We start from the raw sequence: 24,399 nt of genomic DNA on the forward strand, positions 1-24,399 counted from the left end.
TTGTTGAAAATCGGATATGTTTCTGCATTACTTACTTACTTACTGGCTTTTAAGGAACCCGGAGGTTCATTGCCGCTCTCACATAAGCTCGCCATTGGTCCCTATCCTGAGCAAGATTAATCCAGTCTCTACCATCATATCCCACCTCCCTCAAATCCATTTTAATATTATCTTCCCACCTACGTCTCGGCCTCCCCAAAGGTCTTTTCCCCTCCGGCCTCCCAACTAACACTCTATATGCATTTCTGGATTCGCCCATACGTGCTACATGTCCTGCCCATCTCAAACGTCTGGATTTTATGTTCCTAATTATGTCAGATGAAGAATACAATGCGTGCAGCTCTGCGTTGTGTAACTTTCTCCATTCTCCTGTAACTTCATCCCTCTTAGCCCCAAATATTTTCCTAAGAACCTTATTCTCAAACACCCTTAATGTCTTTCTCTCTATTTTTGTTTTTGCAAATGACGATATAAAAAATTTTCTTCTATTAACATTAACTTAATTAGTTAATACTAATATAAAATTAATTGAATTAAATTAATTATTTCTACATTAAAATGTAAGTATACTGGTATTAAAATATGCTATATAAATGATAAATTTGCTTTCAAAGGGAACAAGAGTAAGGTGGTCTGCGGAACTGTTCTGACTTAAAAAAGTGGTCCCCACTTCAGAAAAGTTTGAGAAACACTGCTATAGATGATTGGTATGCATTGTTACTAGTATGGAAAATTAGTTTGGTTTCTTTTTCTGTTTCATGAAAGACGTCAGTGGTGTCATCAAGCAGTCACAACACAGGTGGTGGCATTCCTCCTATGGGTATGGCAGGCCCTGCAATTGAGTATGGTCCGGTGCCATATGTGGGAGCTATGCCCATGCCCATGACTAGTGCACACATCATCTCACGCCCTGCAGCCAAAAAGTCAAAAGTCTCACTTCATGCCGAACTGGATTCATTTTACTCGGACCTGGCATCTTTGGAGTCTTCTGGTTCCATACCTCCAGCCATGATAGAAACGTCTAGTGATCAAAATAGCACAGCAAATGTTGAACCAAGTTCAGCAGTTGGCATGTCGTCTGGAACAACGTCCCATGACAGTTTAGCGCAGCCAGGTCCGTCAGGTTATTATCAGACTGCTACTGCAGACACTGAGACAACAGCAGCACCAAACAAGTCTGCGGAGCCTGCAGCACTCGAGCAGCCAAAGAAAAAGAAAAAGGTAATACCAACGTCATGAATTCTGAACATCACGATTCTGGTAATTTTTTCCTCATTTCAGGTACCAGTGTTAAAAAAAAAATTGGTTTTCAGTAGGCTACTATGGTATGAGCCAAAACAAACAGCACTGAAATTCTCGTACTGATACTGCCCATTTACATATCATATCCATGGTGAAGTTCGTTTATCTGAACTCATTGTTGTATTGTTGATACATAAAATTGGTCTGACCCAATATTTTGGGTTTGCCCTGCGACACAGAATAGCTCACAATAAAATTTAAAATGAAAAATTATATAAACAGGTTTCAGACAAAATTGATTAAGACATAAGAAAAAAAATAGAACCAGATATAATTTAAATTGAATGTACACCATAAAGATGCTGACGAAATATCGCTACAGAAAATTTTATAATGGTGGATCTCTCGTCAGCTTGTATTTTTCCCTCCACTTTACAAAGGCTTTCGGAATGGTGCCTCTCACTCCGAAGAAGAGACCGGTAACTGTGATTTTTTCTATGTTGTATTTCGCTGATAGGTACTGAATTGTGGGCTTGTAGATTTTCTTTTTCTCTTCGTTCACTTCAGATGGTTGAGTGGCTGAGATTTTAAATCTGATTGTAGGATCAATTATTTCGGCTGTCTGTTTATTTTTATTTATAGCTATGATATCGATCCTACGATTGCTTCCACCATCAGCAATACAATGAACTTCCTCGTGAACGTCTAGATTTTTGGATCGAAGTGCATCTGCGATCACAGAACATATGATGTTGTGACGTTTTATTCTGAGTACTTCTCCCCGTGGGCAACTCCCAAGCACATGTGGTAAAGTTTCATACTCACTGGAGTGCCTACAGTGGGTTGTGCCTGTAGAGCGACCAGGGAGAGAACGTACTAGTGCCACCATCGCAGTCATTTTTAGCACATCTCTCCATTCAGAACTTGATAATCCTTCATGCTTGATGATCCACTTCTTCAAACAATACAGCTCCTTTGCTAAAATGGTTCTCACAACTGAGGAATAAGTATTTATTGTAGAGGATTATTTCCGTTGATATATTTTAGGATGTGCAGATGAGTTTCGTGATAAGTTTCACAAAGCTCTGCTCAGTAATGTGGTTTTGTTACAAGTTAAGTTTCGCTGTACAGGAAGCGTCCTCACTCAAAAGGCTGCACAGGTTGGCCTGTTTACTATGCCAAATAATGATAATCATGGAAGCTCCTGACCCAGGAATTTCAGTCTCCGAAAAGAAGTCTTTGGCGAACAGCTTTGAAAATCGGTATCAGTACAATGTCCGTACATTGAATGTTCGAACTTTGTGGATGTACATACCGAATCCAATTGTGAAATTGCTAGGAAAAATCGTAGAGTTTTTTCGCACTTGGAATAACCTACATTTGCAAACATGTTTCATAACCTACGCAAACGTTATGAGTATTGTTTGCAACATAATGGAAAGCATTTTGAACATGATTTTTTATAGAGAACATTAGAGAAAAGTGAGCCATCTCCATGTTATATAATGTATAAATTTTCAGTTCAATGAAAATTTTCAGCACTCTACCGACTGATCTACCCAGGAACTTCACCCGACATCGTCTCAATTTTTCCCTTTTTATCCACATACCTCAAGTGGGCTGACAAGATGCCAGACACCCACATCAAGTGCACACAAACTGTGTGATTTGAAATTGTGATTTCCTGTTAACATACCAACAGTAACGTATATATTATGCAAATCTGCTCTCAGGTAAAGTATCCTGTGAAGCAGACTTGAATAATGTCAAGGGAAAAATTGTTATGGGGCCAGGTATCGATCCCGGGACCTTTGGCTTAGCGCACCAATGCTCTACCGACTGAGCTACCATGAAACTTCACCTGACACAAAATAGAGATGCGCTGATGCATGTGCTAACAAAACCTTGTGTAATACAGGTCTCAATGAAGATAGCGCTTTGAAACTATGTGTCGCGTCTCTTCAAGGTCGTCTAGCATCACTGCTGCTCTCACGTGTCAATCATGTGACCCCTTCGCATACAACAGAGACAATCTCGGAATTTAATGATCACACCTCATATTATCAAATAGTTTTTGTATTGTCACAGCTGATTTGTTCATTTTTGCTGTAAGGTAGCCTAATGTTTCTTTACGTTATTCTCAATGATTCCCAAAACAAATATTGATATTTATTTCTCCTGTTTCATTACATAACCTATAGTTAAATCTAAATTTTTCAACAGTTTTATCTTCCATAACAATTAGGAATACAGTATTAATGGTTCACATTTCTATGATTTAAGTTGTTTTGGGAGTCTAAGCCAATACTGTGGATTGAATAGCTTCTATTGAGTCATGCAGCATGACTGTATGACAGTGATGTCAAAGCAAGCACATTTTTTCTGAACTTGATGTTGTGCGCGGGCAGCAAGCGCTAAGTATGGAAAGAGGAAGGGTTGTGTATATGAATAAGCAACCTGTGGGATTAAGAAAACAGTGGTGCACAAACTTCAAACGGAACGTGAGATTTTATGCCGTTATTTTTATATGGCTTCTTTCTGTTCAATATTATCTATATTGTCTGTAAAACAAAATTACTAACACTGATTTCTTAATATTGCACTTGTGTTTTAAATCTTAATAACATAATAGGGAGTTAAGAAGGAATATTCACATAAATTCCATAGTAGTGTAATATTATACTGTATTAAGTGGATGAAATCCTCCCATGTTCAGAAACATACAAGGCTAAAGGTATATAAAACACTAGCTCGACCGGTCCTCACTTACGGTAGCGAGGCATGGACAATCAGAAAAGCTGATGAGCAAAGGCTGACGACAGAGGAAATGAGGTTCATGAGACGAACAGCGGGATGCTCTTTGCTGGAACACCGTAAAAATGTGGACATATTGCAGGAACTCAAAATGGATCCTATAGTTAATTTTGTTCAACAATATCGACTTCAGTGGAAAAAACATGTCGAAAGGATGGATCGCACTAGATGGCCTAAACAGATTCTTACTTATGTACCAAGAGGAAAGAGGAAATTGGGAAGACCACGAAAGCGCTGGCATGAGACCGCAACAGATCCTGTAGGGTCTAATACGTGAGGGATATGATGATGATGAAGTGGATGAAACGCATCATTCATAAAGAAAGTGATATTCCAAAGAAAGAGATTGAGTATGACATAAGTTGGAATTTATATTGATGGTATCTTTAGCCTTACAAAAGTAATCAATAAACTAATCAAAACAATATTACAGTACAAAGCAAAGTTACCTAGGTACTGCATCTGTTTTAAGTGTAACTAATATTACATAACAAAATTCTTATCGTATTATGCTTTTAAGGTGATATTTGTGAGCAACTTTCAATCATCAGAATATTAAATTATTTTGTGCAAGATCGTGCGTATTTGCTTGGTTTCCGTACGAAACCAATCTGCGGAAAGTGTAAAATTCCACATTCAGTATTCCCAACCTAACACACATAACAATTTCCCTCTTCTTACCGCTTAAGTGACATATTGATTTTACTGCTTTAGGCTTTTAACATATTATTTTTAGAGACGTTCAATATAGTAATAATTATAAATTGGAAACTTACCACTGCAATTTCACCTAAATTGCACTGTTAATTATTGTTTTTAAATATTTGCAAAAATTAAGTAAACTCTACAACTCCATTAAAGTTACTGCATTCGTGACAGTAACATTAAGGAAGCCGTGAAAAAATCAACAAGATTCCAGATGCCGATGTTATTACTGCAATATGTTATATAAATAATATTGTTAAAATATTAAAATGAAAAATAAATCATTACATAACCTTACTGTTTGTTTTAAGTTCGCATTTATAGACTCGGGGGGGGGGGGGCGGAAAGACAGATGTATATCACAGCCTGCTGGAGTATAGTAAACACAGAAAACATTTTAAAGCAACAATGTTGAAGATAGATATTTTTGTTTTCCAAATTTGCCGTCATTGAACAGAAACCAAGATGGAGATTTCATTGCAACTAATTAGAAATTCTCCTTTCAGGTATGTAATAAACGATCTTCGCACAAAATAATGTATGATACACGAGGGGTATGTTTTCTTTCAATTCTCGGAAATTAAATCGCTTTGTCAAACTTTTCCTCGAACATGAAAACTTCAACATACCGCTCTTGTAACGCATATTACTATTCTCGAAATCTGCTGAAGCTATAGAGCTGACATTTTTACAACACATGGGCACGTATCTTTTGCTTATGATGTAACAGTAGTTGCTTTGTTAATTCATTTCCTTACAAACAATTTCCATGCGAATATTTTCAAAATTATCAGTACACTATCTTCAGTAATACGTATTTACGGTATACTAGATTTACGAAAACATTCTGTTAGGCTACTAAATAAATAGGCCTATATCTGAAAATTTCACTTTTCTATAAAACAAGTTGAGAAAATATTTCTTTTGAATAAAAAAATCAAACTTGTAAAAAAATGAGCATTAAAATTAAAACTTACATTCTTATAATGCACTTATACTTCTCAGGCAAATCTAAAAATTAATATGGATACAGTTTTATTAAGTTCTCTTCCCTTTATCCATTGAATCAGTGCTGGCCATCCCTGTATATAGCTCGACCAAGCGGCATATACTACATCTTTCGTCTGTCTCTTTCCTTTCCGCTGTAAAGCGCTCGTGCTCTCCTGGGCTCTAGAGCGTGCGCTTGTTCCTGTGGGCATCAATTGACATGCCTGCTGTATGGGATCTATCAAGTTCGCAATATAGGAACCAAACAAATTTCTAAGAATGCAACTGACAAATTTCTTTCCTTTCTCCCTCATGCCCTCACATTAATGGATATTTTGTTATATTGCAGCCCAAGTTGGCTCCTGGCCTGGCTTTGAAGAAGAAAGGTGTTTCATCACTAGTAGCAAAGTGGCAACAAGTACAACAAGAAGTAAGACGAGACTACAAGAACCTTGATGAAGATGATAGTGATGATGTGTCTTCTACACACAAATGAGTGCATTGACCTCATCTCTCCAGTATGTTTCTGTGAAACCAAGACATAATTTGAGACAAGTTATATACATTATTCAGATACTTGTACAGACTATATGAAAAGGTTGTGAGAATTGGTTTATTGAATTTTGTACTTTTACCCCCCTTCCGAATTTTCTTTGTTTTGATATAAACAAACTTATATTTCTTATTGGGTTTGTTTTTTCCATTTCATTGATAAAATGTGGGCCATAATATGGCATAACAGGTTCATTTTTCTTACAGACATTTTGAAATGTCATTTCTATAGTTTCCATATTCTGTTTCTTATATGAGTGCAGGAAGAGTTCAGTCTGAAGGATCTTCATTTCATGTTAAAGATGCAATACGGTTTGTATGTTGCATAAGAATTGTAAATTATATAATTATGATCTTCATTAATTGAGTATAAGAACTGTAAACTATTGTACAGATTAAAATAAATGTGAAATAATTTGATTACCTACTTCAGATTCCATGTATTATTTTATGAGTATCCAGAGCAAGTAACTATTACCCTAGATCATATATGTAACAGATAACTCCTCCCTATGTTAAAATCGGCAGCATTTTGAATAGAACAACCGCCAGGATCGCCACCTATCTGCCGTAAACGAACACGAGATGGCAGCATAGTCGCTAATGCAATTCAAATGGGTGTTATGATGTGACTCCTTATGTAACAACTAGATGGCAGTGTAGTAAACCTGACAAAAGTTGTTAACCTCAAAGCCTATAACCCCGACATATCTGTTACATATATGATCTAGGCTATTACATATATTATGAAATAATATAATGCTTTAAATATTGATTTCGAAATATGGAAAAGTCATGATTTCATTATTTATTATACCTACAAATGCTGTTTATGCGATGGAGAACTATGAGAATAGAATTTAACATGTTTTGGCTGCAATGATACGTAAAAAATGACGCAAAACATGTTATTGCACTATCATTGTGCATGGCTTCCAAATTTGTGGGAGGGGGGGGGGAAGAGGGAACATCCCTGAGCCATTTTATATATGAAAGGATGAAGTTACAGGAGAATGGAGAAAGTTATACAACACAGAACTGCACGCATTGTATTCTTCACCTGACATAATTAGGAACATTAAATCCAGACCAGAGCATTTAGAATAGAAAATGTGATAACTCAGCAAGGGTCTAATGGGACTTTTAAACCCCCTAGTGTCGCCACGGCAACTAAGCGAAACATTGGCTTGGCGATCGTTCTAAGACTCCAGTTTTCCTCTTAATACTGTGGACAGAGCAGGTAGAACTCGTTCTGCTATGGAATTAAGAAGATATTTCTTGTGGTGTTCGGGTGATTTTTATTTTTATGTGAGCAAGTAGTAATAAGCCTAATTGTTTTGTTCTTGGTGTAAATCCAATTACATAATCTGTAAGGAAGAAAAGTTTCTTTTATCCACCCAAAGAAGTGGTGTAGAGCAATTCCACAGAGACAGAAAACCGTATGCTCATTCTTATATCTGCGATATCCATTTTTCTGCAGTTTTGATTGTAAATGTTTTTAAAATCGTGATGTATTTAACGACGCTCGCAACTGTAGAGGTTATATCAGCATCACCGGTGTGCCAGAATTTTGTCCCATAGGAGTTTTTTTTTTACATGCCAATAAATCTACTGACATGAGCCTGTCGCATTTAAACACACTTAAATGCCATCGACCTCGGCCAGGATCGAACCTGCAACCTTGAGCATAGAAGGCCAACGCTATGCCAACTGCGCTATGGAGGGCGACTTTTGATTATAAAAGCCGATAAATTTATTATTGCCGGTAAAGAGGTAGAACTGCCACAATTTGTTAATGTAGTAATATTACATTTTTAAACAAGTAAAATATTGTAACAAAGTACTCCTGGTTGAGTGTAAGAGAAGGCCTTAACTCTGCCAGGTTAAATAAAGCCATTATTATTATTACATTCTTATCTAATGGGTTATTTTTAAAAACCTTTTGCATTCGCTCGAATAGCGGTCCTGAAACTGGGGACGGAAAACAGAGCTAGTGCCACTCGATGATGAACCACTGAACTAGAGAAAGTTGCTCAGGATAGGGACCAATGGCGGGCTATGTGAGAGCGGCAATGAACCTCCGGGTTCCTTAAAAGCCACAAGTGCACGCGTATATATATCTCCACACAGGGCTTTCATTTCAAAACTTCCCAGTCTAAATAATTAGTTATTTAAATTGAATTCAATTTAAACAAAAAAAAAAAAAAAAAAAAAAAAAAAAGTCAATTCAGATATTGAGGGGGAGAGGCGTCTGAAACCAGGTGTAATTGTATTTTAGATTTCACCTCCCATCTCCTAGCCACCCCTACTTTGAAATTTCAAATAGCACCCCTATATTTTTATACTTAAATATGAAAGAGCATTCAATTGTTTATACATTCATTAATTTGTTTTGCATCTTTTGTTTTCTGTCATCTGGAAACTGCTATATAGAGGATTGGAAGGTTAAATGTCATTACTAGGGAACGGATTTCTAGTTCCATACCTATTTTGTTTGCTGCATCCTAAATGTACGTTATTCAGACATTTCTATGTTTCACATACACAGGATCCTATTAAAATCCTATAGGACCTAAATGAACCATAAAGTTCTACATATGCCTAAAAATTATGTTAGTCTCTAAAGTGCCTTTCTGCTTTTTTTTTTCGTATATTTAAAATAAAAATTATTATTAGAAATGCATAAAAACTACAAAAATGCTATAAAAAATCTCTTACACACACACACATTGGTCTGACACGTTCAGTCCATATTGGCCTGAGAAGGGGAGAGAAGATTTTACCTAATTCCCTGAAACCGAAGTTCGTTTGGAAAAGTCCATCCTAGCATCAAAGGGGTGGTAGGTTGTTCAGGTTAGGCATGAGCTTACACATTAGTTTTTACATCTGTGCACTTCCGTTATACGAAATGAACCGGATCAATCCCAATCAATCTCTTTCACTGATAGAATTTGAGTCTTCAGTATTAGCACAAGTTTTTTTGTATATAAATTCCACATAAAATGAAGTATTTGCTAAAATTAAAATTATTAATGGCTAATTTTATATAAATTTCTAAAAGTCCTACATCTCTTTTTTTTTTTAGCATCTAGAAATCCGTTCCCTAGTCATTATAAATAATAAAACAATATACAGGAGTAAGATGATATATTTCACATTTTATTACAAACAATACAGGCTATTAAGCCACAAGAGCTGAAGCCGTACTGGATTCGTACTTCCAGTTTGGTGGCAGAATACTCTTTGTCTTGTAGTAGCGAGCCAGCCTATGAATTCTGGATTCCACCAAAATTAATCGGAATTTGGAGTCTTTGTCTTTCCTAGAATACAAAAGAATAAACATTAATTCTACTGCAGGAATTTCACACCATAAAACAAGCTGGAATAAAATATTCTGCTATGACATCAAATTATAACTAATAATTTGAAAGGTGATGTATTATACAAGGCTGAAATGAAATAACTTTCCAGATTGAAAGGGACGGCAGGGTACACTTAAATGAATAGAAAACCTATATTACGTTTTGTGATTAAATGCACGGTTAACTAGAAAATTAAATTTGACATTTCGGCAGTCCAGCAACATCACCGCTAACACAATGTTTTCATAATACAGATGTAAGAGGTCAACGAACTCTGTCCATCTTGGTAGGTGAGCTGCTCTGTAGCTCGACATTGCAATCTGCTCACATTGTGCAGTAGGTTCAAATTAGTGTTTATTTTCTTGATCAAATTTACATGAAAACCGTCCACGCTATGGAAATCAGAGGAATAAATTTTTCTTCATTAAATTTTCTATCAATATGGACAAAAATTGTTACATACATAAGCGTAAGTCAACTGTCTGAAACAAACAAAATTTGATAACACAATCTCAAGGGAAAAAAAATGGAACTCTCTGCATCATAATCCACAGTTAATTCCTGATTTACCGCGAAAATTGTCTGTAGCTGCATTTAGATTGGCAACAGGCCATGACTGTTTGGCCAAACACCTGCATAGAATCGATATATATCAGTCCCCTAACTGCCCATTGTGCAACTCAAACCAAGCAATGGATTCGGAACACCTCAAAATCTGTGCTTCAGTGGCTGGCCATGATAATATCTTTGAAAAATATTGGAGTGCAAGAGGTCAAATGACTTTATTGTCAAATGCCTGGCATTAGAAAACAACAACTGTCTGAAAATGAGTACTGAGGTAACATAACTTACATCCACATAATAATAGTTCTATGTATGTTTCAAACAATGTAACAGCCAACTGTGGTGGAATAGCGACTTATTCCATGCACAGTATTTCAAGTTTTGGCCATGTTGAGATTGGTTACTAGTCATAATTGCCTTTGTAAACACCTACATTGAATCAGTATGACTTCCTCCAAATGCTTGTTAATGTACAAAGGAAGAGAATAGGAACAGGGAACACCTGGGGGGGGGGGGGGGAGAAAAAAGAGAGAGGGAGAGGGATAGAGACCTTTTATTGTGACTTACAAGATACATTTTCGTTATTTTTGTGTATTCAGCCTTCACAACTTCTAACGGAGGTATTTTGTTTTCATTCCATTTCGTTTTCACACTCTATAACTTTGATTTATAACAGCAAAACAAAGTCTTTTATTACATTACAATTATTTCTGTTACAATGGAATGAATTGTCACTGTGCTCTGTAAAGGTACGGTCACACGTCGCTACTTTTGCAGCAATGCAGTACAAAAAACTGCGCAACTCTCGTACTGCGACGTGTGAACAACGGTGCAACCCGAAAAGTAGCGGCTGCCGAACCTGCTGCCCGCTACTTTTCCATGCTGTGCGCAGCTTAAAAGTAGCAACGTGTGAACAGGGTTCTCAGGGTTGCAGCCGCAGCATTTTTGATATCGGTTTTGTTGAAACTTTTGCTGCGGTTGCGATCAGTGTTGCCACCCAAATGTGCCAATGATACTTTTATTGTTTGGATGTATTTTAATGTTAGATGTGATGAAAATAAATTATTTGTAACAGTTATTAAATGCACAACACAGTCTGAGCATATTTGCTGACGATATAATTCACTTTTTTAATTTTGTGTAGCGTAGCTTCAAACAGGAGGATTGCCAACATTGATTACGTGAATATGCTGTTGGTTATCATTGAAGTATATAGGCGTTTTTAAAAGTTTACAGTAAAAATAATGCAAATTTCTGAAAACTAGTTAGGACAGAAAAGCAAATAATAGATAAGGAAGCTTTTGCATGAGTTTCTTAATAATGCGAACATAACCACAAAATGTATATTGAGAAGTCAATACGCAGATGGAAACCTGCAGCATGACTGTGGCTGCAAAAGTAGCGCCTTGTGTGTGAAAAGACTCGCAACCTCCAGTTGCAACTTTTGCAGCACTCGGGTTGCGCAACACGCTACTTTTGGCTTACGTGTGAACACGACATGCAACTTTTGCAGCTGCAGCTGCAAAAGTTGCGCAGCAAAAGTAGCGACATGTGACCGTACCTTAAGATCTGACTTTTCGAGGCTTTTGTGCCACACGATACAATCATTTATATTTCGAGTGTCTTGTTTGAGAGACTGTATCGTCTCGAGATTACCGTCTCTCACATTTCAAAACCACTTACAGGTTCTATGGTCGGAACTGTATTACCCAAGACTTGAAGGTCTGTTAAGTCTGGCTAGGTAGGCATTACACTAAACCTTCAGGTCTCGGTTTCTGAATTATATTGGAATTAATAAATCTTAACCTACACTACTTTAAAAACAGTTATGATCCTGCCATCTATATGCAGAAGACACTGTAGCCCAGAAGTATTTGAGAGAACAAATGCTAATGACTTCATTGCTAGATGCAAGACATTGAAACAACAACAACCTATACTTCATAATCCGCAAATTATTTTCATATTTACCTGTTTCTTTCTAGATGCTTGCGAATGGCCACTGCCTTCTTGATCAAATAGTACAAATCTTCCGGCAGGTCTGGAGCCAAACCCATGGCTTTCATAATGCGAAGGATTTTGTTGCCAGATACAAATCTCACTTGCGCTACTCCATGTGAATCTCGAAGAATGACACCTTTGAAATCGAAGGCATGTGTTAGCTGACACTTGTTAGAAAAACAATATTTACGTATTGCTAAGTAAGTTATAAGTCTTGTCATAGATAGAAGTATTAATCTACTACCCCGGGATAAATCTATTCTTATGGCACTTACTATACTAAAATCTCTTGTAAGTCATATTGGAGAATAATTCATTATATAAAAACCGAATTAGACGAAGGTATAAAAAAGGGGTTAGAACGTAGTTATTGTGACTTGAGAAAACGTGATAATAACCGAGTACTACATTCTGTTTTTATCGGCTGAAGTAGTAGATGCTTTATTTTCTTAATTACAATGAAAATTAAACATAACATAAGCGTTAACTTAACGTTACAGTAAAATCAAGAAGTCATACCATCATTCACGATGGGAACATAAACATAACAGCAAACATACTCGGTAACCATGGAAACATAACAACGACGCCATTTCCTCATATTCTGTCGTATACTTCAGCGCTCCACGATCGTGTTCTGTTTGCAAATCACGTAAGCATAAGCATGAAAGTTTGGAGTTTGCAAACTTTCATGTTAACGTCTTACAGTAATGTTTATGTCAATGCTTATGTGAATCATTGTGAATGATCCCATTTGGTAGCCTGGGCGCAAACTTCTGTGTTTATGTTACGGTTATGTTTAATTTTCATTGTGAATGGGCCTTGATTATTTAAAGACTGCCTGTTTATCTTGGAACGCCATAATTTTTGTTTTGTTTGGAGAAATTTTCATATGCCACTAGGCCTAATACCTGCAAGGACGATGATGATGATTATTTAAAGACATTATCTAGCATCTTTGCTGGATTTGGTACTAGTGAGATTATTTTTAAGCGAGATGAGTATGAGGATTCACCGGTGGTTACTTGACATTCACCTTATAATCGGGGAAAATTTCGGAGGAAAACCAAAACAGGTCATCAGCCCAAAAGAGATTCAAACCCACAACCATATTTAACAGATCTCAGTTAGGTAGGTAGGTTGGTGTCAGTACCAATCGGGACTATGAAAGCAATCAGTGTGTGCGTGTTATGAAAATGGAATGTAATCTTGAACAACAAATTTTTGTGTGATTCATCAAGGAATATCCATACAAAAAGTATTGCAGAAAATTCATTTGACTGTATCATTTCAAAGGTCAGCATGTTCACTGAATTATTAACAGTGAATGTGGTTTATAACAAATAATTTTACAAAAGAAGAAATAATATAAAAGTATGAATTTAGTTATTATCGGGATGAATGTTCGCGAAAAGTCTTCACTTTCAATAAATACCTTCCCAGCAAGTCAGTAATGCCTGCTTTCTCAAAAAGAATTTATCGTTTGAACTAACACTTTCTCCATTTAAAGCCAATGGCTTTCAATATTCTTCACAAAAATTTCTTCGCCCATGGAAAATGTATTTTTCCTTTGACATTTCACTAACAAAGTTACTGGAAGCAACAAAACTGGGTCACTGGTCAAGTTACAGGGGTAGCCTGGAATAGATGGATTAAAGACTGCTAGTATATAAGGGCTGAAATTGCTAAAGAATTGTGAAAGTTAATAATTACGTAAGATGTGAACAATGTGCACTTAAGACCACAATGTTAGACTTATATCCCGGTGAAACGCAATAGTATAATATAGCATCTCAAAACCAACCTCTCCACGTAAAAAAATGCTTTCAATATTAACTATTAAATTAATACAAAATACCAATTTGTACTTCCACTGTATGGTACCCTGTCCCCAACAATTTGCAACACATGCGGATAACTGGTTTTCCCATTAAGTAGCCCATTTCGAAAGAAATTACTTGTGATATTCACCTATCTGGGATGGTGTCAGCCCTTTTTTCGCCAACTTATATATCTGCTCCTTAACATCTTCTGATGATAATTTCAGCCACGTCGGTACACTTCGTCGATAAGGCAGAGCAGATTGGGATATACCCTTACTGAAATAAAAAAGAAAATGTTAACTTTGAAGCTACCTTCTTCTGAACACATGTAGCCTAATATGGACGCCACATGGGCAAGAGGTATAACAATATTTCAAACTAAAAAAAAACCATGGAAATTATACTCATAAGCAAACAATATAATAATCTGAAATAGTATTGTATATATATCAAGAAATAGAAATTCACCAATAATAAATCGGTAATTACCCAGGAGCATGCATTCGACCCATCTTTGCTGCTTTCTTTGCACGCTTTCCACGAGAAGAGGAACAACCACGTAGACCAACTTTACAACCATGACAAGGAGTCCATGATTTCAAGCTAATGTTAACTTTAATTAACACATTAAATTGCAATATAATTATGGATGATGAGTAATATGAGTTCCATATCGCAAGAAAGAAATAATATTATGAAGATACAGTATTATTCAAAAGAAAAAAATTGTATAGGGTTGGCAATAATTCAGGAAATTGCGTACATTCTTTCGGTCAACTACCGAATGCGTTCATAAACATTTCGTATTGATACGTATGTGGCGGTGATTGCAGTGATTAGAACTTCAAATAAGATTATGAAGCACATCTTTCGTTTACTCAATATATGAAATATATTTAAATATATGAAAGGGTAATTTTAAATTGTGTATCACGCAGTTGAAGATCAATCCATAGCATAATTTCTTTAACATACTACTTTATTTCACTCTCAATGCTGCAAAACAGTCATTGCGTTTTCTTGGGTTATGAACGTGTTCGTTTGCGGTACGCGAAGAAAAATGGCTGCCACTAAAAAAGAGTCAAGGGCGGCTTGGCTGTCATATTTTCTGAATTTATAATAGTTTTGTCATTTAGTTTATGTAGATGTATTTGTATAATCGTAAACAATCGCGTATATGTTGCAAAGTGAAGGTAAAAGTTTGTGTTTTGAAGTGATATTTGACTAATTACAAGGGCATTTCTAGATGTCCGTTAGCCTTATTTTGTTATACGTTTATGTATCTAGTTAAGAAAAGTCTTTGTAAAGACAGATGTCATTTTAGACATCTTTTAGTATCATAATGTTGATTTGTATGTGTAAATCGTGTGGATTGTGGTGGTATTTGGTTGTGTAGTTCGAAGTACTATAGTATGAATTGAGAATTAGTTATTAGTCATGATTATGACCCAAACCTAGGCAGAACTAAGCGAAATGTCGGAGTAATTTTGTGTTCTGTGATTGTTTTGATGTATAATGATAGGCTAATTACAGGCTGTTATTTTCAAAGAGATTAGCAATGAAACTGCTTCGTGAGAATTTGACAAAAAAGAAGTGAATGCAACGACAGCTTGAACATTTTGTGACATAATACCACAGATTAGTTGTAAATTTGGCTACATTAATTTAGTTTCGAAAATATTCTATTTATTTTTATGTGATTGCGAAAGAAATATTAGGCCTATCAACAGCATGTTGCAGTTATACTATTTTTCATATACGAGATACCAGACGTTCATTATTTGTTTCTTTAAACGTCGCTATCAGTTCGTATTACTTTGTGAAGTAGGCTATATAGGCCTACTCTTATAATTTTTATTTTTATGGGTTATTTTACGACGCTGTATCAACATCTAGGTTATTTAGCGTCTGAATGATAATGCCGGTGAAATGAGTCTGGGGTCCATCACCGAACGTTACCCGGCATTTGCTCGTATTGGGTTGAGGGAAAACCCCGGAAAAAACCTCAACTAGGTAACTTGTCTCGACCGGGATTCGAACCCGGGCCACCGGGTTTTGCAGCCAGACGCGCTGACCGTTACTCCACAGACGTGGACTACTCTTATAACAGAGGGTGGAGACCCCATGCTGATTTAGCATCGTTTATAAATGTAAATAACCTGGATGTTCATTAAATAGGCTTAATTGAACTTTCACACAACATATTTTCTATTCCGTACTCATTTGACGATCATATCTTGCTGTATGATTTAGTGCAATACTTAATTGTGAAAATATTTATGTAAGTTTATGTTTTCGTGTCTATATATAACCGGAGCAATCTCATACTGTAGGCCTAATTATTAAGATTGTTATAACTTAACAGCAAGTATTTTTCCATATACACTTACATTGTTACATTGCTGTTTGTTTTATCCATCATTCATACAAGAGGTTATTTGATACGCGAGAAATTATGAATTTAGTTCCATTTTAAGATAGACAGTAATCGCTATATGCTTTATTTAATAAATTCTTTCTAATGTTTGAATGTGAAATAGGCTTACCATAGTTAGTATATTATATTTTGTGATCATTATGTAGCTAGGATTATATTGTTGTCTCACAGTTTGTATAGACAAATGACAAATCTTTGATCGCATCTCGCCATAATACATGTTGCTGTCACCAATTCCACTGACGCTAAATAACCTCACAGTTTGTACAAATGACAAATCTTTGATTGCATCTTGCCAAAATACATCTTGCTGTCACCAATTCCACTGACGCAAAATACCCAATTAAAATATTCTCGTACGTGTTTCAAATGTATAGCCAAGGAAGCTAAGAAAATAAATTCCTTGGATGTTGGTAGTACTTCAATTATAATTTGATTCGAAAGTGTTGCATAATATAATCTATCATGTTTAAGAAATAATTTTGAAAGAAAAAACTAGGCTACTTTGAAGAATTGTATAAAATCATGAATCTACATAGTGTCTTATTATTGAATAGGCCTACTTCATAAAAGAAAAGCTGAATGCAGAAAATTCTACCTTGACATTTTGGTGGAATTGCACACAGTCAGTGTTTCTGAACATGATATAGCGTATGCTCCCTCAGTAATGTCTGTCTAAAGAAGGAATAATGGGACAGTTTGAGTAATTTCTGTGATGTATTGAGAACTTCCTAATGTGAATTCGCCTGTATGACATGGACATTGCAGCTCAATAAATTGATAGGGTGGGCTGGGGTAATTTGGGTATAGTAGGGTAATTTGGGTATAAGTTACAATTTATCGAATGAAAGTTTATGTAATCTTCAAACACATGCCAATTTAATATATATTGTCTATTTCACAATTGGCTATCGGAGTGTTAAATAAAACAATTCTCCATTAAAATTTCACAGTTATGAAGTTTTCGTTATATTATACACACATATAAAACTGTATGAACTTATTAAAAAAAATCTAATTTTTAACCACCAAGTTTTTTATAAGGCCTATCTTTTTTTCAAATCTACGTACAATAAACTCAGTATTCTACAAATGAACAAACGCTAATAGAGAAGAATTTATTAAAAGGTAAAAGTTATGCTGATACAAAGGACAGCATGGCCAGGGAAGGCAACCATTGCTGTATTCAGAATGAAGAACTAAAATCACTTACAGCAGTGATATTCAATATTTTTTGCTATCATACTCGCAAAATATATTTATTTTTGTGTTACCCCCAAACTGCATTACAATTGTATAAGAAATTACAAGACTATGATTGATTTGTATGCAAAATAATTGGTTATCATTATACAAACAGTTAGTTATTAATGTAATAACAATAGTAGTGAATTACAGTAATGTTATTAAAGCAAAGAAGAACAAAAGTTGATATTGTAAAAGAAAATATGTAAACTGCAATAATTATGAACAAGTATAATAAAATATATGTCGGTATTATTACATTACATAGTCCAGGCGGTATGTGTAACATAGATTGAACACCACTAATTTACAGTATTAGATACAAACCAGTAAAAAAATACTTGAATGTAATACATACAGGGTTGGGCAGATAAAACCGGCCCGTGTTATGACATTGATAGGTACTAATGATTTGAAACAAACTTCAAATGGAATGAAAATAAAATGCATTTACCTTCATAATAAATCTTGGAAGTGCCCTCCATCTGCATCTAGACACTTCTGTGCACGTTTTAACAGGTTCATGAATACACGTGTCAATTCCTCATGGGTGATAAATTCATTAATTCGCACCATAAGTTGAGGAGTCCGGACAGAAGGAGTTCTGTTCCTTGTTACATTTTTGATGGATTCAGTCATACGCCATTTTCGCACCAAATCTTGAATGCTGCTTTTCGCTGGTACTGAGCGAAGCGGATATTTGTCTCTGAATAATTGTTGTGTTTCCTTAATAGAGCTGGTCTGTACGTACGCCTCCACAATGAATATTCGCTCTGGTATTGAATAAGTTATGCTTATTTAAAAAACAACTCTTTACATGTGTTTAGAACGTCTGACTTTTAAACAGCAACCAGAAGAGGTTATAAGCAACAATGGCGCAACAACAATGACACAAAACACGCGGAAGATACAGTATAGCCAACATAATTACATTTTCAAGAAAAAAGAAAGAAAAGAAAACAATACCCTACATAATTTATTTTCCAAATCATATGACATGAGATGGGCCCGGTTTTATCTGCCCAACCCTGTAGAAAACGGATTTCTAGTTCTGTACTTATTTTGCTTGCTATGTCTTAGACATACAGTATATTATTCAGATATCTCTATGTTTCATGTACACAGAATACCTCCTATTATAATTGTATAGGACCTAAAATGAACCATAAAATCTATTGAAAAAAAATTATAGTTGTGCCTAAAAGCAACTTCTTAGTATTTTACTTTCATAAAAATAAAGACTGGTACTAAAAAAAACTCTTACAGACGAACAGTGGTCTGGCAAGTTTGTTCCATTGGCCTACTGATCTTATAAGGGGAGGGGAGAAGATTTTACCTAATTTCCTGGAACTAAAGTTCTTTTGGAAAAGTACATCCTAGCATAAAAGGGGTCGTAGGTTGTTCAGGTTAGACGAGAGCTTACATATTAGTTTTCAGTCAGTGCACCCCGTTATGCGAAATGAAACTGACCAATCAGCAATCAGTCTCTTTCACTGATAGAATTTGAGTCTTCAGTTCAGTAGCACACATTGTGAGCCCCAGTTCTTTGTGCGTAAATTCTACCTGAAATGGAATATTTACTAAAATTAAAGTTATTAATTGCTTATTTTACACAAACTCTTAATGGTCCTAAATATGAGTTTATAATGTCCTAAACCTCTATTTTTTAGCACCTAAAAGTCCGTTCCCTAGTAATATATTAGAAAACCATATGGAATGCTATGTGTGTAAGCAGTGCCTAGATGTTTGGCAATGAACTTCTTACACTCCAATACGTTTGCACCAAGGTATCTTCTTTCTCTACAGCTGCACATATTTTAATATGCTCCATATTCATTTCTTCATTGGTGTTGCATAGTATACAGGAAGGTGTATTGAATACGCTTCTGTGTAGATAGCTTGATAAACAGTCGAGGCCTGTTACCAGTCTAAACAAAGCAACAGCAGATTTTCGTGGTGCTTGTGGAATTTCGTCAGAATATCTCATTTCCTATGTTTGCCTTAATTTTGTCTTCTATTTTTTTTTTTTTTCCGGATTAAATGAAATTTGTTGTGTATTTGTTTTATAGAATGGCAAAAAAAATGCCTGGCTTCGTTTCTCTGTTATTGTTGTATCTCTTTTTGCAAGAGCATCTGCTATTTCATTTCCATATATATTGCAATGTGAGGGAATAGATTCTTGTTTTTTAAATTTCATTTATAGTATTTCATAGATCTTGCATTAGCATTGAAGCTTTAAGATTGAAACAAGTCGAGAGTTACACAATTTTTTTTGGGAAAATGAAGTATTTTTTTTAGTAGGTTATTTTACGACGCTTTATCAACAGCTTAGGTTATTTAGCGTCTGAATGAGATGGTGATAATGCCAGTGAAATGAATCCGGGGTCCAACACCGAAAGTTACCCAGCATTTGCTCATATTGGGTTGAGGGAAATCCCGGAAAAAACCTCAACCAGGTAACTTGCCCCGACTGGGAATCGAACCCGGGCCACCTGGTTTCGCTGCTAGACGCGCTAACCGTTACTCCACAGGTGTGGACCAAAAATGAAGTAAGACCGAGAATTTGTCATAGATAACCTGACATTTGCTTTACAGTTGGGAAAGACCTTGGGGAAAAAAATGTGTAGTAATGACCCTTTTAAAGTGGTCAAATTACTTATGATTTTCTAGATTCCTAGATTTTTGACACTTTTTGATGTTGATGACCCAGCTATTGCTTGTATGGTGGTTATCCCTTTTCCCATTGGACAGTCAATGAACCTACAAATCTTTTTTTGCAAAATTAAAAATGTGTTTATCTGACTGCATAGCATAATAGTCCATACAACTTCAGAAAGTTCATCAAGTAATCTGAAATGAAATGTGAAGATATGTTAAAAATATTTTTATATTATTTCACATAAGAACATACACAGTGTTTCAAAGGATCTATATCAGGGTCGTCAGCACTCGCTGAAATGTGCAAAGGGTATGCGGTGCTGTCCGGTGTGCACCGTCGTGCAACAGGGAGAGATAGAGAGCATACCCGCTAGCAGCTACGGAGTGCACCCTAGTGTACTGCATTTTCCGTGGGTAAGATACTCTAGCCCCAGCGTGCTCTGTGCTGACGACCCCTGAGCTATATCATCCTTTTTTTTTTTTCTTCCGAAAATAGTATGAATCTGGGAGTTCGCGAAATAAAATTCGTAACTGAAAATTATATGAAGAATCAATTGGTGGTACTTTCGTCTTCTGGAACAAACCGGAAGTAGGGGTAATTGGAGTCAACTTTGAAATTTCAAATTAGAACCTAGATCGTATATCTGATGTCTGATCAGTGAAATTTGGTTACTAATCAGTGATGTATGCAATGGAGGGAGAAAGTAATTGGTCACCCTACTCCATTATCTCCTGGCTTATTTGCCTCATAAATTATGCCTTACTGGTGTCATGATGTTCCAACCACTCTTTGTACTGTTGACTAGTAATCTCGGTTGTGTATTGTAAGGTATCTTTGGATAGGCCTTTAGAAAAGAAACAGCTTTTACTAAAACTTTTTTTTTTCCTGTAAGTTTTATTCTTTATTCACAATCAAAGAAAAAGTATACAGTATGTTCATTTTGGTCATGGCATTATGAGGCATGCTGTGTGAAAAGTCCAGTAGTGCACCGGTTCTGTCAGTATCATTCAATGTTTCTTTTTTATATCCAGTCACATTTTTATATTAAAGAGGAAACTTTTGCAGAGAATAAAATGTAATGCACAGTGTGTCATAAGTTGCTACCCAGAAAATGTTTACTTAGGTAACCAGTCGTACTGGTGAAAGTGTCCATTTTAGTTTTAAGAATTAGATCAGCTTCTTTGCAAATCACATACTACTTCTTTGCAAATCACATACCACTCAGTAATCTTAAGCAAAGCATAGAAGGTAGCAACTTAAGCCATGCACTGTATTTTGAGTCATTTCTTATGTTGATTAATGTAATATGAAATCATGAATTTAAAACATATAACCAGAACGCTTCCAAGATGTTAAGTCCAAGATGTTGAAACGATGTCCATATGACTTATGTGCTCTAATATTTTTATCCACTTTCATTCATGTCCACATTTTATGTGCGTCCATTTTTTTGGGTCCATGACTTATGTCTACTCTTATTTAAGTCCACTTTCATGTCAATTCCTTTTTTACCTCTGGAAGATGTTCAGACTGTTTTTTATACTCTTATAAATAATATTGAGCCTGATGAAATGGATTTATCATTGTACATGGAAAGAACTTACATCCGAGGAACACCTGCTCGAGGAAGAAGAGCAATGCCACCTAGATTCACACCTGAAATATGGAACACTTATAATCAGGTTCTGGTAGGACAACATCGAACAACTAATGTAGTAGAGGGCTGGTACAACGCTTTCAGAAACACATCGTCACACATCACGCGTTGGTCTGGAAATTCATGGAATTTATCAAGAAAAACCAAAGGAATAATGAAATTATAATAATCCAATTGCTTGGCAGGCATTTGAATGTGCGACACCCTATTAAAAGATCGTACCTACAAAATTTAAGTCGAGTAGAAGAGATTGTTCAGATTTACAACCACTACAACGAAGAAGGACACATCAGAACTTACCTCAAAGCTATTAGTTATCATCTGAAGCTGTATGAAGATGAATAGGCAGAAGAGATTGAGTAAGGAATTGAAGTAAATTTGTAGATGGACATAATGTATTGTACAGTCATGTAATGGACATAAAATTTGTGCAGTTGGACTAAAATAAAGTGGACATATACTCCATTGGACATATATTTATGGACTTTTGTGTAATGGACATAATAAAATGGACATTAAAATTGTGGACGTTATAAAAAGGACCTAACGTCTGTGTTTCAACCAGAACAATTTCTTATTTTAAATTTAAGATTCCAACAATGAATGTATCCTGTGTGTTTATGTACATTCATAAAGTGAGATACTGTATATAGCACTCGCATAGTACAAGGAATACTGCACTCTGTTGCAAAAGCATGCAGTAAATTATTACTATGATGTACCGAAGTACATATATTTCCGTGCAGGAATTCTGCATTACCGTATGGTGAAGAATGGGTAAAACCTGGGTTCGAGTCATGTTGCTGGAGAAAATTTTTCTCCGTTCTACCAATTCTTCACCATATGGAGTAGGTTGTTTCAAAGCAGAAGCACATGGCAAAGCAGGACACTACAAGTCAGAACTAGTACAGTACAGGCAGCACTGTGTTTTGGTACTGCTACATCTGTGGGCCTGAAAAAAATTTTACTCCCCACCAAGTAACTTATGCAAATCTTAAAGCGCATCTCCACTGTTAAACATTTAACAACAACATGCTAAATATAACATGTTGAATTTAACATGTATAAGGACATTTCAAGTCTCAATTGACTTAACATGTTAACTGAGTATGTTGAATTTAACACTTTTAACATGTTGGCGTGTTTTCCAGCAGAAATGGAAAACATGTCAAGTCAATTCATTTGCTCGTGCAGCGTCGGTACAGTTCGGCAAAGTTCGTACAGTATCCATAGCAACAACTATAAGTTCCGATTTTGTGGCGCGTATCTTGATCATTTTTATACTATCATTGGTCCTTGGTGTTGGCTGTAAGTTGGTCGAAATAATGGAGTGGACGAGAGAAAATACATCAGAATAAAATTAATGCAGTGATGGAAAGGCCTTGTTTGTGCGATGTGTCTGCAAAAGAATACACGGGCAAAACTAAGAAGGTCGACTGTTTTAGAGAACTGGAATTATTATTTAATTGTTCTCGAGAATACAGTAGAGAGTTTTTGCACTCTCATCGTATGCTAAACATTAATGCTATGTTGACGTCAGTAATGGACGTATTTGGCGATGTATGTTAACGTTCGTAAAACTGCGGAAAGAATAATTATACGATATTAACCGCTCCTTTAACATCTATCATGTCGTAGGTCCTATGATAATCGCGCTGTAAGTTTTTTAATTGAGATGAAATGGCTGCTCTTAAATTGTGTATTTCTTTAATGTAACAGGAAGTATTTTTGCAGCACTATATTAAAATTGTGTTCTGACATTCTCAGCAAGTTTTTGAATCCAAATCGATGTTGTATTCAACTTTAAGCTCGTTTAGAATGTATCCTGCATAGTGTCTTTTACTAAGATATTGCCGCACCCACATTCTCATTTTCTTCCTTTTCAAAGCCTTGTAACAAGCAATAGAGGCAATTACAAAAGTCATATCATCATCTGAGTCCATTGTCCAAGGTTTGAAAATAAAACACTATTTATATTAAAATCTCATAGACTCTTTATGGTGGACTACGCAAAGAAAGTTAAGTTTGACATGTTTAACAGTGTGGACAAAGTGTTAAATGAAATTAGCATTAACATGTTCAATTAACATGTTGGGATGTTAATGGTAAACAATTTAACATTTAACATGTTGTTGTTAAATGTTTAATAGTGGAGACGAGCCTTTAGACAGCAGTCAAACTGTAAAATAGTGGCATGTAACAACAATTTAACATATATTACTATCTAAAGCAGGAATATGCGAAGTAGGAAAATATCACAAGTGAAACAAGGATGACTAACTGCTACCATTGCTACTTTTTTTTTTTTTTTGCACGTAAAAATTTATTTTCAATCCTATTTTTTTATTTTC

At 35.6% G+C, this 24,399-nt stretch overlaps 3 protein-coding genes across 9 annotated transcripts in view; 2 read left to right on the forward strand and 1 right to left on the reverse strand.

The window, feature by feature from the left end:
- The window catches only part of LOC138709606 (uncharacterized protein DDB_G0284459-like), a 68,413-nt gene extending 61,681 nt beyond the window's left edge, over positions 1-6,732 (forward strand). For both annotated transcript variants that reach the window (XM_069840495.1, XM_069840497.1), the window contains exons 12-13: positions 766-1,221; positions 6,098-6,732. In XM_069840495.1, the coding sequence (XP_069696596.1) occupies positions 766-1,221; positions 6,098-6,244 (603 nt within the window). In that variant the 3' untranslated portion in view covers positions 6,245-6,732. The remainder of the gene's footprint in view (positions 1-765; positions 1,222-6,097) is intronic.
- Positions 6,733-9,430: 2,698 nt separating this feature from the next.
- On the reverse strand, positions 9,431-14,806 carry RpS13 (ribosomal protein S13). The gene is made up of 4 exons (XM_069840517.1): positions 14,540-14,806; positions 14,199-14,326; positions 12,198-12,363; positions 9,431-9,620 (listed from the first exon to the last, which is right to left on the reverse strand). Exons 1-4 carry the CDS (start codon positions 14,560-14,562, stop codon positions 9,482-9,484), a joined length of 456 nt encoding a protein of 151 aa, XP_069696618.1. The 5' UTR covers positions 14,563-14,806; the 3' UTR covers positions 9,431-9,481.
- A 24-nt stretch (positions 14,807-14,830) lies between these two features.
- Positions 14,831-24,399, forward strand: part of LOC138709613 (serine/arginine repetitive matrix protein 2) — a 328,612-nt gene continuing 319,043 nt past the window's right edge. For 5 of the 6 annotated variants that reach the window (XR_011334980.1, XR_011334978.1, XR_011334981.1 and 2 more), the window contains exon 1: positions 15,086-15,243. The gene's annotated coding sequence lies outside the window, so the exon portion shown is untranslated. Of the gene's footprint in view, positions 14,963-15,085; positions 15,244-24,399 lie in introns of those variants that run through there. The other variant, XR_011334979.1, reaches the window with a different exon arrangement.

The sequence above is a fragment of the Periplaneta americana genome, chromosome 11, assembly GCF_040183065.1.
Source record: "Periplaneta americana isolate PAMFEO1 chromosome 11, P.americana_PAMFEO1_priV1, whole genome shotgun sequence".
NCBI classification, from domain to species: domain Eukaryota; kingdom Metazoa; phylum Arthropoda; class Insecta; order Blattodea; family Blattidae; genus Periplaneta; species Periplaneta americana.